The sequence below is a fragment of the Selaginella moellendorffii genome, unplaced genomic scaffold (assembly GCF_000143415.4).
Source record: "Selaginella moellendorffii unplaced genomic scaffold, v1.0 SELMOscaffold_2, whole genome shotgun sequence".
Taxonomy (NCBI): domain Eukaryota; kingdom Viridiplantae; phylum Streptophyta; class Lycopodiopsida; order Selaginellales; family Selaginellaceae; genus Selaginella; species Selaginella moellendorffii.
This window is the reverse complement of record NW_003314263.1, coordinates 2,048,531-2,060,537: the sequence shown is the minus strand read 5'-3', so window position 1 is coordinate 2,060,537 and position 12,007 is coordinate 2,048,531. Positions and strand designations below refer to the sequence as shown.

Here is a 12,007-nt window from a genome sequence, read left to right as displayed (position 1 = left end):
GAAATCAAAATCAAAGTTCTTCCTTGCTGGTTCTTACGAAGTTCTTCCAAGAAACCAAGAAGTTCTTGTTAGTTTTCTTCGTTGATTGTTTCGAGGCTCCAATTCTTAGCACTAAAGAAATTAAAAAGTTCTGGAAGTGTTGGAAGTTCTCGTGGGTAGTTTTCATCGTTGATTCAAATGCAAAAGATTGATTTCACGCCTTGCCTGTTGAAACAAACATGTCAATCACAAGGACAAGGGGCTCTCATCCTCTTGTAGCACGAAAAGATCTGAAAGATGAAATGGCTGTGCAAGTAGACACGAAGTCGATTGTCAATCCGTAACTTCGAGTGGAAAAGTTGGCAGATCTTTTCTGATAGCCTTGGGCACTTTTGGCCTGTGTTAAGACAAAGTTGAATTGCCAAAACACAACACCTAGAGAATTTATCTACTGCAAAAGGGATGTATGTGCTTCCAAAAGACATGCTTTTCATTCCGGACATTTGATGAGGACGACCCAGCAAACACAACAACACATTGTTGAGGCAAGCATTTCGACACATTTCTGGCCCACATTGAGAAGCCTAATTATGCAGCGAAAAACAAGGAGAAAAAGGAAAGAAAATGAAAGCCAAACTGCCATTGGATGATTTCTGAAAGCCAACACACCATACATGTGTAGAAATGAAATAAAACTTTGATGTGCTTTGGTACAAGTGTGATACTTCGCAGTCAATCAGAGAAAGAGCCACATCATGCCGTGGGAGTGGGGAGTTCTGCATCTGTTTTGCCGATTTACCCATTGACAAATTTTGTCAAGTACAAGCACATCCTGTGGTGGGGAATTTCGCATCTGTATCGCCGATGTACTACGGATCAACACTATACTAACTCAACTCGCACAGACACTTCAAATCCTATTATAACCGCTGTAAGGCTTGGAAATCTTACATGACTTGTACAAGAGCTGCGGACCACTCGGCCCAGTCGGCGGGCTGACCTGCAAGTCACAGGTCAAGCGCACCAAAATACTCGGGCTCACCGTCCGCACCACCTTGACTTTCCCCTGCGCGCTGATCTCCGCCACCAAATTCACCGCATTCCGGCTCATCTCCGCCGACATCTCCCTGCTCACAAGCTTCTGAAGGCTGGGGTTTCCCACCATCTCCACCACCGCCAACTTTCTCTCCCGGTGCCCCTGCATGAACGGCTCCACGTACGTGCTAACCAGCTGCAAGTTCCGGTAGAGAATGTCCACCCGGATCTTGTTGTAGTAGACCACGATCTGCGTGTTTGGGTTGTAGGCGTTGATGGTGAGCAGCAAGTCGAGGTCGAGCAGCGAGTTGAATTCGTAGTCGCTCAGAGTGGCGTTTGAATCGGTGATGGTGAGCAAGAGCGACGAGACCTCCACCTCGTCGATGGAGAGCTTGGGCGCTCTCGGGCGGACGATGATGTAGAAGCACAGCGCTGCGATGGCCGCCAGGACGAGGAGGAGGAACAAGACGCAGCAAGTCCAGCAAATGCAGCGGCACCATCGCGGGTAGCGGCGCCGCAATCGCGAGGATCGAAACCCAAGCGGTGATCCTCCTCCTCCTGCGCGATTCGCTGGCGGAGGAGGGCTTACGCTGTTGGAGGTGCTGTGGAGATTGGCGACGTACTGGCTGTTGCTGATGTGAAGATCCGGGCTCGTCGTCGCAGCGCTTGCTAGGGCTCCTGGATCACGATCGGAGGAGTGATTTGCCTCCAAGCTCCCCGGGGGCTCGTCGATCTTGAGGTTTTGGTAGCCGATCTCCTTGGAGGCCGGGGAGCGCTGGAGTGTGAGCCTGTTTAGGATGGAGTTCTTGGCCATCTCCTCATATCCCTCCGCGGCGCGAGAGATACTGAAGCGACCCAGCCGACGCCACGGCTGCCCTAGAAATTTGAATAAGATTCGATGGGTATATTTTTCTAGGGCTGGGGGCTGTGGGCTAGGTAGGGCTTTTGGATCTGCGGCTTCGTCCACAATGGTGAGTTTGATCTAGCTTAGTTTTTAGCTCTTGATCTAGAATCCTTGTGAATTCTTGTGTGATTTTTCTTACATTGTTCTTCTCGTTGTGCTTTCTATGTATGGATTCATGGATACAATTTTTCTACTAGCAGAAAGCTTGAGTTATAAGTGCTGCGATTTTATGCTTGCTCTGTGTTGATTTTTTCTTCGCTATGATCGACAGTTTTTCCGGAATTCTGTGATTTTTCTTCTCTCTAACGATTTTCTTCGTTGTTTTCTTAGAAGTGTATGGATGGATTCAGTTTTTCTACTAGCTAGAAATCTATGAGTTATAGCTGAATTTCTGCGATTTTATGCTTGTGTATGATCGACGGCTCTTCTGGATTTTTTGCTCGTGAATTTTCGTGTGCATAGTTCTTCTCGTTGTGCTTTTCTCTTTGCTCTTCGTTCCCTTTCTGAAAGTGTATTGGAGTCATGGATACACTTTTTTTATTATCTAAGGCTATAGCTGAAGTGCTGCGGTTTTATGTTTGCTTTGTGTTCTCTAGCTTTGAGATTTTGTCTTCGCTATGGTCGACGGTTTGCTTGAATCTTGATCTAGAATTCTTGTGAATTTTTGTTCTCCTTGCGCTCTTTTATCTAATGATTTTCTTCCCATGGATTTTTATGCTTGCTTTGTGTTCTTTGCTGCTGCTGAGAAATTTTTCCTTCACAGGCTGTAGCTATCAGCAGCCCAGTTCCTGAGGGATTATATCCGCTTCTAACAATTCTATTCCTCACTGTTGGCCTCGTCTTGACGGCGAGTTTTTTCATGTAAGTCCTTCACTTTGTGATGTGATCTGAGTGCTTATATATCGTTCGCAGATATGAGATCACAACTTCTAGCCTCAGTCGAAGCTTCCCACGGGAGATTTTGACCGGAGGAGCGTCATCGATTTTCCTGGTAGGAGTTTCATGTTTTATTTTCGATCTCTAGCCTCACAAACACGAGCATTGTTTGATTGTAGGGACTTGGAGCACTGTTTCTACTTCTTTCCACTGGAGTTTATGTCTAGTAGTATGAGAAGCGCTTTGCCGCGTCGCAAGAACAAATCACCGTAGAACAATCACTCTCCCAGGCGTGGAATTTATCGTCTTTGGGAACTTTAACTACGTTATCTTGGGTTTTAATGGTTCTTCCTTTCTTTGTTGCTCGGCTTTGCTCACTTTGGCAGGAAGCTTCGTCATGAATCCACATGAGGCACATGAAAGCGAGCCAATTCAATGAGATCGCGCAAAAGAATTGGGTGAAAATGACAACGCTGTCCAGCGGTACGAGAACTGTAGTAAGAAGATTTCTCCATTCGTTTTTTTTCATTGTGAAAGAACATGGGACGCAGTGACAAGGTTTGGATTTTGAGCCAGGTGACGAGTCAGAACGTTTAATCACAAACAAACGAACCAGGAATCGAAAGAAAAATTCGAGGGGGATAAGAAGGTACGCTCTTTCTTTTGTTTCTATTCTTGCCTGCTTTACTTCTTGCATGAGTTGTACACCACATCTCTCAAGTCTGTAAAGTTCTTTCTTTTGTTACTCTTTTAAATCAGTTCCATCCTTTCCTGTGAATTCTTATACTTGATTGCCAAGCATTGTTTTCGTAAAGTTCTTTCGAGTAGGCTGGAGCTGTGCTCCTCTGGAGTCTAGTTCTAGTTGGCCCTGCGTGTGATATTCGATCAAGATCTAGCGACTGTTTCACTCATCGAAACTTTCCAGGACTGTAGCACACACCAGAGATAATAATTCACCACCACTGCGAAAGCTCTCCATCGATCACGGGAGTGGAATCTCATGGGTGGAATCATGCCTCCCAAGCTCCACCAAAAGACACACACGAGGAGGCCCATCTTTGTCACCCATTGTTCCTTTGTCCACAAGCAAGCGAGCACGGACGGTAAGCGCATTTGGATTTTTTAAGTAGCGCACACTCGAATGTCGATGGTTGTCATTAGCTAAGAATTCCATTAAGCTAGCAGGGATTTCCATTTGATCGTGTCGAGCTCGTCCAGTCTTTTAAAATTGGATTTTTTTTGGTGATAGGCAAAGGAGTTAACGCATCACGTCAGTGTTCTTGGCGTTTCTTTCTCGAGAGCGACGCCAAGGTTTGGTGTCACGGAATTCCACAATGGAGAAAACCATAGCTTATCTTCGTATAGTTTTTTTCGATGTTCTAACGAACGAACGTGTAAGTTGGAAGAAACCGATTATGACACAAGGATCGATCCATCGATCGATCTGTCGATCACAAAAAGAAAAGGAGAAAAGAAAGAAAATGATGTAAAGTTTGGAATGGTGCATTGGATCCAACGCACTATTCTTTGTGTGTGAATGTAGCGTCTAGCTAGTGGAGAGAAATGATACCCCTTGCATTGCTTTGTCTAGTAACCATAGCAAACACAAACCATGGAAAAATCTTTGTATGCTAGCTTTTGCAGGTGTCACGATGCCAAGCATTAATCACTGATTCGGAAATATTCCTAAAATATCTACGCTTAAAAAATAATATTTGAGTTTAAACTTATATAATTTGAGAAAAATACAAAAAATAATGTGACAATTGTCTTGAAAAGAATTTGTATAGGAAAGAATTTATAATGTACACCGCCTCTGGAAGACCCTCGATTTTGGTGCTTTTTCGCGGGGTCAAAAAGAATGATCGATATGAAAGAGCTTATGAGAGACCAGGCCGGGAGAAAGAGAGAGAAACGCACAAAACCTGTGTTTGCCGAGGCACGATGAAAGGGGGAAAAAAAAAAAAAATCTCTCCAGTGCCCAAAAATGCTGCTGCTGCTGCTGCTATGATCCAATTTGATCTTCGCGCGAAAGAACTATTGCTCGTGAGAGCTGGGATCCTCGTTGCTGTGATCTCGTCCCTGGTGATGATGATGCTGACCATGGTGCTCGCCTAGATCTTGGTGGTGTTGATGCTGCTGTTCTTGCTGTTGCGTCATGTTCCTCGTGTAGGCGCTCAGCGCGCTCAGCATTCCCAGATGCCCGTGCTCGATCGAGGACGAGGAGGCCGGCATGGAGGAGAGCACGTACGAGGACGATGGCTGCTGCATCGAGCTCAAATTCATATGCCCCAAGAGGTGGTGGTGGAGATTGTGGCTGCCCATTGCCGGATTCGAGGAATTGGAGTTGGAATTGCTGGAATCCATGGCCGAGAGCGCCGAGCTTGGTAGATCCAATCCCCCAGCCCTAATAAACATCTGGGACGACGCCGGGGAAGGGAACCACACTTGCTGCTCGCTCGCGGGCAGCATCCAAATGGCGGGAGAGTTCCATAGCGCCGGAATATGCCCTGGTTGTGGGGACGGTATATGCCCCTGCCGTCTCCCGCCGTCCGGGTCTTCTTTGAGCTGGTGGCCTAGCAGCATCGGAATAGACGGAATGTCCGCCCGGATCCTCTTGCCGAACCTCCCGCCCTGATCGTCGCCGTCCTCTCCATCCGGATCCAACGGCCGGGACTCGTGCTCCGCGGAGGAAGGCCCCAGCTGCTGGAACGCCATGAGCGGGTGGTGATGGGTTGGATCGTAGCCAGCGGGTGCCGACAGGCCCGATCGCTCCACGCTGGATGCCGCCGGCGGTGGCGGCAGTGCCGGGCTGTACACGCCGCTGGCCGCGGTGTAGCCCAGCGGCATACCGCGCGACTCGGCGGTGCTGCCGCGCGGTACCTGGTCGATGGTGCTGCTGCCGCTACGCGAGAGCCCAGCCATGCCGTGCGGCTTACCGCGCAGTAGCAGCCCGCCGCTTTGCATGGCCAGCGCGGGGATGGTGCCGGTGCCCGTAGCGGCGATGATGGCCTGCTCGGAGTGGCGGAGCAGCCACTCTATCGTCTCGCCATCGGATTTGTGACCTAATTCCCGCGTGAGTTGGAAGATCCGCGCGGCGCACGTCGCGGGCATCCGGATCCGCCGCCCCCGCCCCTCCACCTTGGTGTGGCGGTCTTTGTTGGAGGATCTCTTGGGCGGCGGCTTCTTGGGCGGCGGTGGCGCGGCCGGCGGCGCCGCGCCACCGCCGGGGTCCTGGATCGAGGATGTGGACGACGAATCCATGGAGTTTGCTGCTCGCATTTCCTCCTCCCTGGGACCCCAGCGATCGCGAATTCTCGCGAATTCTTCTTTCTGGCCTGTGCTGGATGCTGGAGCCCCCTAATCTATGCCCTGCCCGACTGCCGTGCCCACCAAGCAAGCTCTTTGCCCAGTCCCCGGAGAATTCTATCGCTCTCGCCCACCAAGCTCTTGTCTAGACCTGGAATTGTGTCGCTCTCCCGGGGAAGAGGGAGCGATCTTAGATTCTACTTTAGTTCGTCGCTATAGATTCCGGCGATGGAAATTCTTCGCCCCCGCGATCGTGGTGCCGCCGCCATCCGCCACAATGAGGAGCCACCTAAACACCATCAAGGAACGAGGAATTCCAGCGCCAGGGAGAAGAGAATTGCCAGCCAAGGATCGAGGAGGAAGTGACGAGCGCTCAAGAGCAATCACTCACTGGTGGAGGAAGGGCGCGGCATTGTGGTGGCAGGAAGAAGGATTTGGGCAATTGGCGGTGGTGGAGAGAATTTAAAGCGGCGACGCTGCCACACAGATCTATCATATACCAGCGAGACTGCGACGCGGCGGCGATGGATAATCACGGGCCATGGGAGGGATGGGCTCCTCTCGACGAAGAAGAACTGGCCCGAGGTTACAATCTAGGAAGAAGAAGAAGAAAGCGGAGCTTCCTAGAGAGAGCGAGTGATCCACAAGAGGGGAGGAGAAAAAAAACAAAGAGAGAGTGAGAGAAAGAGAGAGAAAAGAAAGATAGAGGGAAAAGTGGGGACCCCACGTTCTGTCCTCTTTGTTGCATTGCTCGCCTGTTCATCGCTGCTCCGGGATTAAATTAGGGTTTCGCTGCCCAGGATTTTTTTTCAATTCGCATCCAGATCACCCGCGAGAGAATTAGGGCTCGTGTCACTCTGACGTGGCAAAAAAGCCGGCTGACGTGCCAGGACACGTGGTGGATCCGACGGCTGCTGTCACCCGATCGGACGGCTCCCCGGGGAGACGCGGCGCCGCCTGCGCGGCGCATGTGCGGGTTCTGACGCAGGCGCACGCGGCCCATCATGAGCCTCTGCTAGCAAAAAAAGAAAACACTACCGGAAAAATACTAAGAGAAATTAAAAGTTTGAAAAGATTTTTGGCGCGCAGTGGGCGGGGACGGCCGGATGCGTCCGGCAACGGACGATGTGCACACGTGCCACGATGACGCCACGCTGGCGTCAGGGCACACGACGTCGGCGGTTTGCTCGCTCTCTTTCTCTTTAAACGTTTTTTTTATAAAATTTTCTCGTTTTCCCGCCAGCCCACGTCGGGCGAGATTGCGAGCTTTTGTTTCGTCGCTACGTGCTTTCTCTCTTGGCCAGCTACTATGGTTTTTCGGACATGATCAACGCCCGAAAGAATAGCTACCCAATCTTATCTATGAAATCAAGGATGAAATTTCTCTGTTCTCGTTCTTTTGTCACCAAGCAAACAAAAGTCTTGACACACCAGTTATTCAAAGAGCTTCCATTTTTTTCATTTCGCGAGAGTAGCATTGGATTGGACTGGTAAGTATATAGTCCCCCTCTTCTCTATCGAGAAAGCAATAAGGAAATTCCCAGAGTGTGTAGCGTAGCGTCACCAACAACATTAGCTACTGTGGTGTTGATCATCTCTCTCCCTCCACAGTGAAAAGAAAAGGAAAGAACAGGAAAAAAAAAAGCCAAAAGCGAAATCACACAAGGAAAATGACCTCAAGTGCATAGCACGCTAGAAGACTTGTGATTAGAAGAGACACTGGTGAACAGTAGCGAGAAAAAGAGAGCGCGCGAGAGAGAGAGAGAGAGGAGGCCCCAGAATGAACAGAGAAGAGAGGAAGTAAAAAAAAGGAGAGCTTTTGCTGGTGCCACTCGAAAATTCGTCTCACGCACGCATTACCTCAGGTTCGGGCTTGCCAGTTATCTCTCCTTTGGACGCATCCTCAACTGGATTCGCAACAACACATTTAGTTGAGGATAGGTTCGCAGGAACAGAGAAAAGAAAAAGAAAAAAACAGAAGTTTCACGAACCTCCGTCTTCCTGTAGATCCGACGTCCACAGCGTCAAGTTGTCTCTGAGAAGCTGCATGATCAAAGTGCTGTCCTTGTAGGATTCTTCGCTGAGCGTGTCCAGCTCCGCGATCGCATCGTCAAAAGCTTGCTTGGCTAGCTGGCAAGCGCTGTTGCAACAGCGAAACAAAGCCACAAAGTCAGTTGAAGTGGAGAAAACTAAAAAGAGGACGAGGCGCTCTCACCGATCTGGCGAGTTGAGTATCTCGTAGTAGAAAACTGAGAAGTTCAGTGCCAGCCCAAGCCGAATTGGATGCGTAGGAGGCAGATCGGTCGAAGCAGTATCAGTGGCGGCCTGAAACAACGCACACCCAAAACTTATAGAAACCAAAACAACGATCACGCAAAGAGATTTGCGAGCTTACCTGGTAAGCCTTGAATGATTGATCGGCCGCCTCCTTTCTTTCGTTACCGGTCTTGAACTCCGCGAGATAACGGAAGTAGTCTCCTTTCCTGTTGATAAGAACAAGTCAAGACCCAAAAGGACAAGAGCAAAAAAAAAAAGAAAAGTATCGCTACTCACATCTTGTAATAGAACACCGTAGACTCCCCGGTGCTAGATGCGGGGACTAGATGCTCGTCGATGATGGTGAGAATGTCATTGCAAATCGTGGAGAGCTCGTCCTCTACCTTCTGCTGGTAGTCGCCGATCCGCTTCACGTTTTGCTCGTTGCCTTTGCTCTCCTCCTTTTGCTCGATCGAGGACAAGATCCGCCACGACGCTCTCCGTGCGCCGATAACGTTCTTGTACCCCACGGACAGGAGATTTCGCTCCTCCACGGTGAGCTCCACATCGAGCTTGGCGACCTTCTTCATGGATTCGACCATTTCTGCGGGGAAATAGACAAGAGTCACGCACAGATCCGAGGAATCGAAGGCGCGAGATTATCGCATCGATCCAGGAGCTCACCGTCGTAGCGCTCTGCTTGCTCGGCAAGCTTGGCCATATAGACAAAGCATTCGCGCTCCTTCTCCATTCCCATGGCGCCGTCGACGATCTGCGATCCGAAGCTCCTGGCTATGGCGGAAGAACAAGGGTTTGCAGGAAATAAACAGGGGGTTTTAATATTCGCTGGATAGGGATTCGAACCCGCGCCATAAGGGTTACGTTTCAGCCGTTGGATCGGGCGTCGATCCAACGGCAACGAGATGACATGGAAGAACCCTAAAAAATCACACATCGTCTTCCAGCCGGAGGTACTCTCCCACATCCGCCTGGTGCAGGGCGACGATGTCGTTTGGATCCAGCTTCCTGCAATCGTGCGTGGATTTCGCAGCCAGCCCGAATCCCAGCGGCACATCGGACATGGAATAGATCACAACCCCTTCGTACTGCGGGGTGTTCTCGGTGATCCTTCCAAGTCCGCTCTTGAGGACGTGATTGCCGTAGAGAAAGGACATCTCCGCCGAGGGCTTGAGCCAAATCTTGTGCTTGGAATGCGCCGCCAGGAGATCGAGGCAAGTGATGGTGAGATGGAATTTGCCGCTCTTGGTGTATTTGCCGATGCAAGTGCCCAGCGAGACGAGCTTCTCCCGCGACACATTGGTGGCCTTCTTGACGAGATCCTCGCTCACGTAGTAGACGCGCTGCTTGTGGAGGCGAAAGCAATACCTGCTAGATGTGATGGCGTCCTTGCGCTCCACGATCTGCCGGAGATTGGCGCCCACGAATTTGTGGAGCTTCTCAAACACCACCGTCGTCTCTTGCTCGTCCAGTGGCCTCATTCCCGCGAGCAAGAACCCTAAACCCAGGTTTTACGAGGCCTCGAGTTCGATTCCTTGGGCGAGACCGATTCGCGGTAAAATAAACGTAGGCGGTCTGGGGATCGATTCCTTGGGCGTACAATCTTAACGAGGTCTCGGGATCGATTCCTGGGGTGAGACCGATTCCAGGTTCGAATCCCTGGGAAACAATAAAAAATGTAGGGTTTGTACTCTTTAGATTAGACGCAATGAAAGCATGCAGCTGATCGGTCGAGATGGAGCGCGGCCGGAATCGCGGCGCTGCCAACGCTGCGGCATCGCAATCGCAATCGCAATCGCAATCATCTCCAGCGCGCGCGTCGGCGTCGAGGTTGAATCTCTCTGTTGCGTGTGTTTGGATGGGGAATGCGATTTCTGCGTGGATTCCAGGCGCAAGGATGGAGCTGGAGGTCGGCTGGGGAGTCTCCAGAGCGCTCTAGGCCGGCATGTCGACAGGGCGATCTCGGGAATCCACAAGCTCGTGAATGAGAGCCCCGAAATACAAGCGCTGAGGTCTTCTAGACAGGTATAGTGCGTGAAATCTCTTAAATCTTGTGCTGATGCTAGCTAGATTTCTTCCAGAGCGCGAATGGAGAGCTCCCAGGCACCGATTCCACATCATCCAGCGACGAAATCTCTTGGAAGGATTTGTATCGGATAAACTGGACGCCAAAGGAGCTGCGAGTGAAATTCCGGCAGCAAATGGAGGGGTACCAGCTTGGTGCCAACTTTGAGGTAGTAAGAGATGAGGTACTAGAACATAAAAAAGGATGGAAGTCAGTAGAGCGCTCCTTCGATTTTCTTTGGTCCTTTGATCTGCTAAAAGCTTTTTCTTTGGTTTTGCCACAGTTTGATGGGATCCAAGAGCACGGGTGCAACACCAAGATCGTGCTCAAGCCCGTCGGGAACGATCCAAAGTGGAAGCTCATGTTTGAGCCCAAGCAAGGAGATATCCGGCTCATCACAAGGAAAATCCCGATTGGACCGCTCCTAAGTTTCCAGGTACGAATATCTTCCAAGAGTAAGTTCTTATCGACTTTGCCTTCTCCCAGGTTGGGCTAGGACACGACTTTCGCAGCAGAAAAAGTGGCTGGAAATGGAGAGTGACATCGTCCCTGGGCGATTGTTGGCCAGCGCAAATCAAGCAAAAGACAAGACTGGCAATCTGTCCCGGGTTTGATGTTAGAGTTGGATGGAACGCGGAATACGTCCTACCCGATGTTCATGGGTGAGTACTCACTCTTGCTTTGTCTTCTCGCCATTAAAAGCTTGGGGGAATTTTGTGACAGGTCCATGGGAGTGGGAGAACCTCCGGTGGGATTGGATCTGGGACATCTCAGTGCATCGCTAGATCGAGTGGAAGCCATATTCACGCACGCAACGTGAGAGGTATAGCTTGTAGGTACGAGCATTCTTTCTGTACAGTAAATTCTTTGTGGTCGAAGTTACGTAAAGAACGAATCGGCGCAGCTAGATTTTTCCAGGCACTGCACGCTTTTGTAAGTGAAAACTTCTTTAGATTTCCTGAGGCTTATTTACTTCCCATGGTTTTGTTAGCTTGTTCAAATCAAAGAACCTTTACACCTGCCTCCACTGTGAAGTAGACTCCACCAACAGGGAAGCCGAGAGAGTACTCGTCCGAGAACTTACGAACGCTGAATTGCTGCCTTCTCGTGATCTTGCCAGCCGTGATCTTACCCTTCTGCAACGCGAGGGTGAGCCTAGAATCATAGAGTTCCCGCTAGAAACTTGGAGAGCAATCTAGTACCTGCTTGAAAACGAGAATGTAGTAGCGATGGACACCCATAGGAGGCGAAGGGCCAGCATAGGAGGCCGTGTTTGTACCGTGCTTGAATACATCTAAGTGTTTCGCAATCTAAGTTCCTGGAATGATAGAAATGAAAAGAAAAGATAAGTACCTTTTGTTCCTGTCGGAATGTTTGTGACGATCCAGTGCAAGACGTTCCTGTAGATTGGTTTCTCGGGACTGACAGCATCCGGATCCACCATAAGTAGCGTGAAGAGATCTCCTTTCTTGGCGTGGATGTCTGAGATGCTCACCACTGGAGGCTTTTGAGTATCAGCTTGCTTGAACATCTGGCCCGTGGTGGTGACTGCTCGAGAGCCGAAA

The 12,007-nt window shown here is 50.1% G+C and overlaps 6 protein-coding genes across 9 annotated transcripts; 3 read left to right on the top strand and 3 right to left on the bottom strand.

The window, feature by feature from the left end:
* Nucleotides 1–225: 225 nt before the first annotated feature.
* On the bottom strand, nucleotides 226–1,828 carry LOC9660980 (NDR1/HIN1-like protein 10). Its single transcript, XM_024660529.1, has 3 exons — nucleotides 980–1,828; nucleotides 779–832; nucleotides 226–285 (listed from the first exon to the last, which is right to left on the bottom strand). The coding sequence occupies exons 1-3, from the start codon at nucleotides 1,826–1,828 to the stop codon at nucleotides 226–228; spliced, it is 963 nt and encodes a 320-aa protein (XP_024516297.1).
* An 89-nt stretch (nucleotides 1,829–1,917) lies between these two features.
* LOC112342400 (transmembrane protein 258-like) lies at nucleotides 1,918–3,142 on the top strand. The gene is made up of 4 exons (XM_024664151.1): nucleotides 1,918–1,985; nucleotides 2,682–2,779; nucleotides 2,831–2,909; nucleotides 2,974–3,142. The coding sequence occupies exons 1-4, from the start codon at nucleotides 1,983–1,985 to the stop codon at nucleotides 3,019–3,021; spliced, it is 228 nt and encodes a 75-aa protein (XP_024519919.1). The 5' UTR covers nucleotides 1,918–1,982; the 3' UTR covers nucleotides 3,022–3,142.
* Nucleotides 3,143–3,181: 39 nt separating this feature from the next.
* Nucleotides 3,182–4,332, top strand: LOC112342396. The gene is made up of 4 exons (XM_024664140.1): nucleotides 3,182–3,277; nucleotides 3,371–3,443; nucleotides 3,720–3,897; nucleotides 4,044–4,332. Exons 1-4 carry the CDS (start codon nucleotides 3,202–3,204, stop codon nucleotides 4,329–4,331), a joined length of 615 nt encoding a protein of 204 aa, XP_024519908.1. The 5' UTR covers nucleotides 3,182–3,201; the 3' UTR covers nucleotide 4,332.
* Nucleotides 4,333–4,498: 166 nt separating this feature from the next.
* LOC9660979 (transcription factor TCP22) lies at nucleotides 4,499–6,872 on the bottom strand. The gene has a single exon (XM_002962464.2). The coding sequence runs from the start codon at nucleotides 6,074–6,076 to the stop codon at nucleotides 4,832–4,834; it is 1,245 nt and encodes a 414-aa protein (XP_002962510.1). The 5' UTR covers nucleotides 6,077–6,872; the 3' UTR covers nucleotides 4,499–4,831.
* A 665-nt stretch (nucleotides 6,873–7,537) lies between these two features.
* Nucleotides 7,538–9,848, bottom strand: LOC9660978 (14-3-3 protein 7). The gene is made up of 6 exons (XM_002962463.2): nucleotides 9,044–9,848; nucleotides 8,657–8,963; nucleotides 8,499–8,586; nucleotides 8,319–8,428; nucleotides 8,095–8,243; nucleotides 7,538–8,010 (listed from the first exon to the last, which is right to left on the bottom strand). Exons 1-6 carry the CDS (start codon nucleotides 9,432–9,434, stop codon nucleotides 7,949–7,951), a joined length of 1,107 nt encoding a protein of 368 aa, XP_002962509.2. The 5' UTR covers nucleotides 9,435–9,848; the 3' UTR covers nucleotides 7,538–7,948.
* A 38-nt stretch (nucleotides 9,849–9,886) lies between these two features.
* On the top strand, nucleotides 9,887–11,756 carry LOC9660977. Of its 4 annotated transcripts, none has more exons than XM_024664120.1 (7): nucleotides 9,887–10,402; nucleotides 10,459–10,626; nucleotides 10,726–10,878; nucleotides 10,929–11,104; nucleotides 11,166–11,265; nucleotides 11,322–11,375; nucleotides 11,434–11,756. In XM_024664120.1, exons 1-5 carry the CDS (start codon nucleotides 10,094–10,096, stop codon nucleotides 11,260–11,262), a joined length of 903 nt encoding a protein of 300 aa, XP_024519888.1. In that variant the 5' UTR covers nucleotides 9,887–10,093; the 3' UTR covers nucleotides 11,263–11,265; nucleotides 11,322–11,375; nucleotides 11,434–11,756. The 4 variants fall into 4 exon arrangements, with proteins under 4 accessions (XP_024519888.1, XP_024519901.1, XP_024519882.1 ...); XM_024664133.1 differs by having other exon boundaries at nucleotides 9,887–10,207; nucleotides 10,267–10,402; nucleotides 11,166–11,375; nucleotides 11,434–11,751; XM_024664114.1 differs by having other exon boundaries at nucleotides 11,166–11,375.
* Nucleotides 11,757–12,007: the final 251 nt, after the last annotated feature.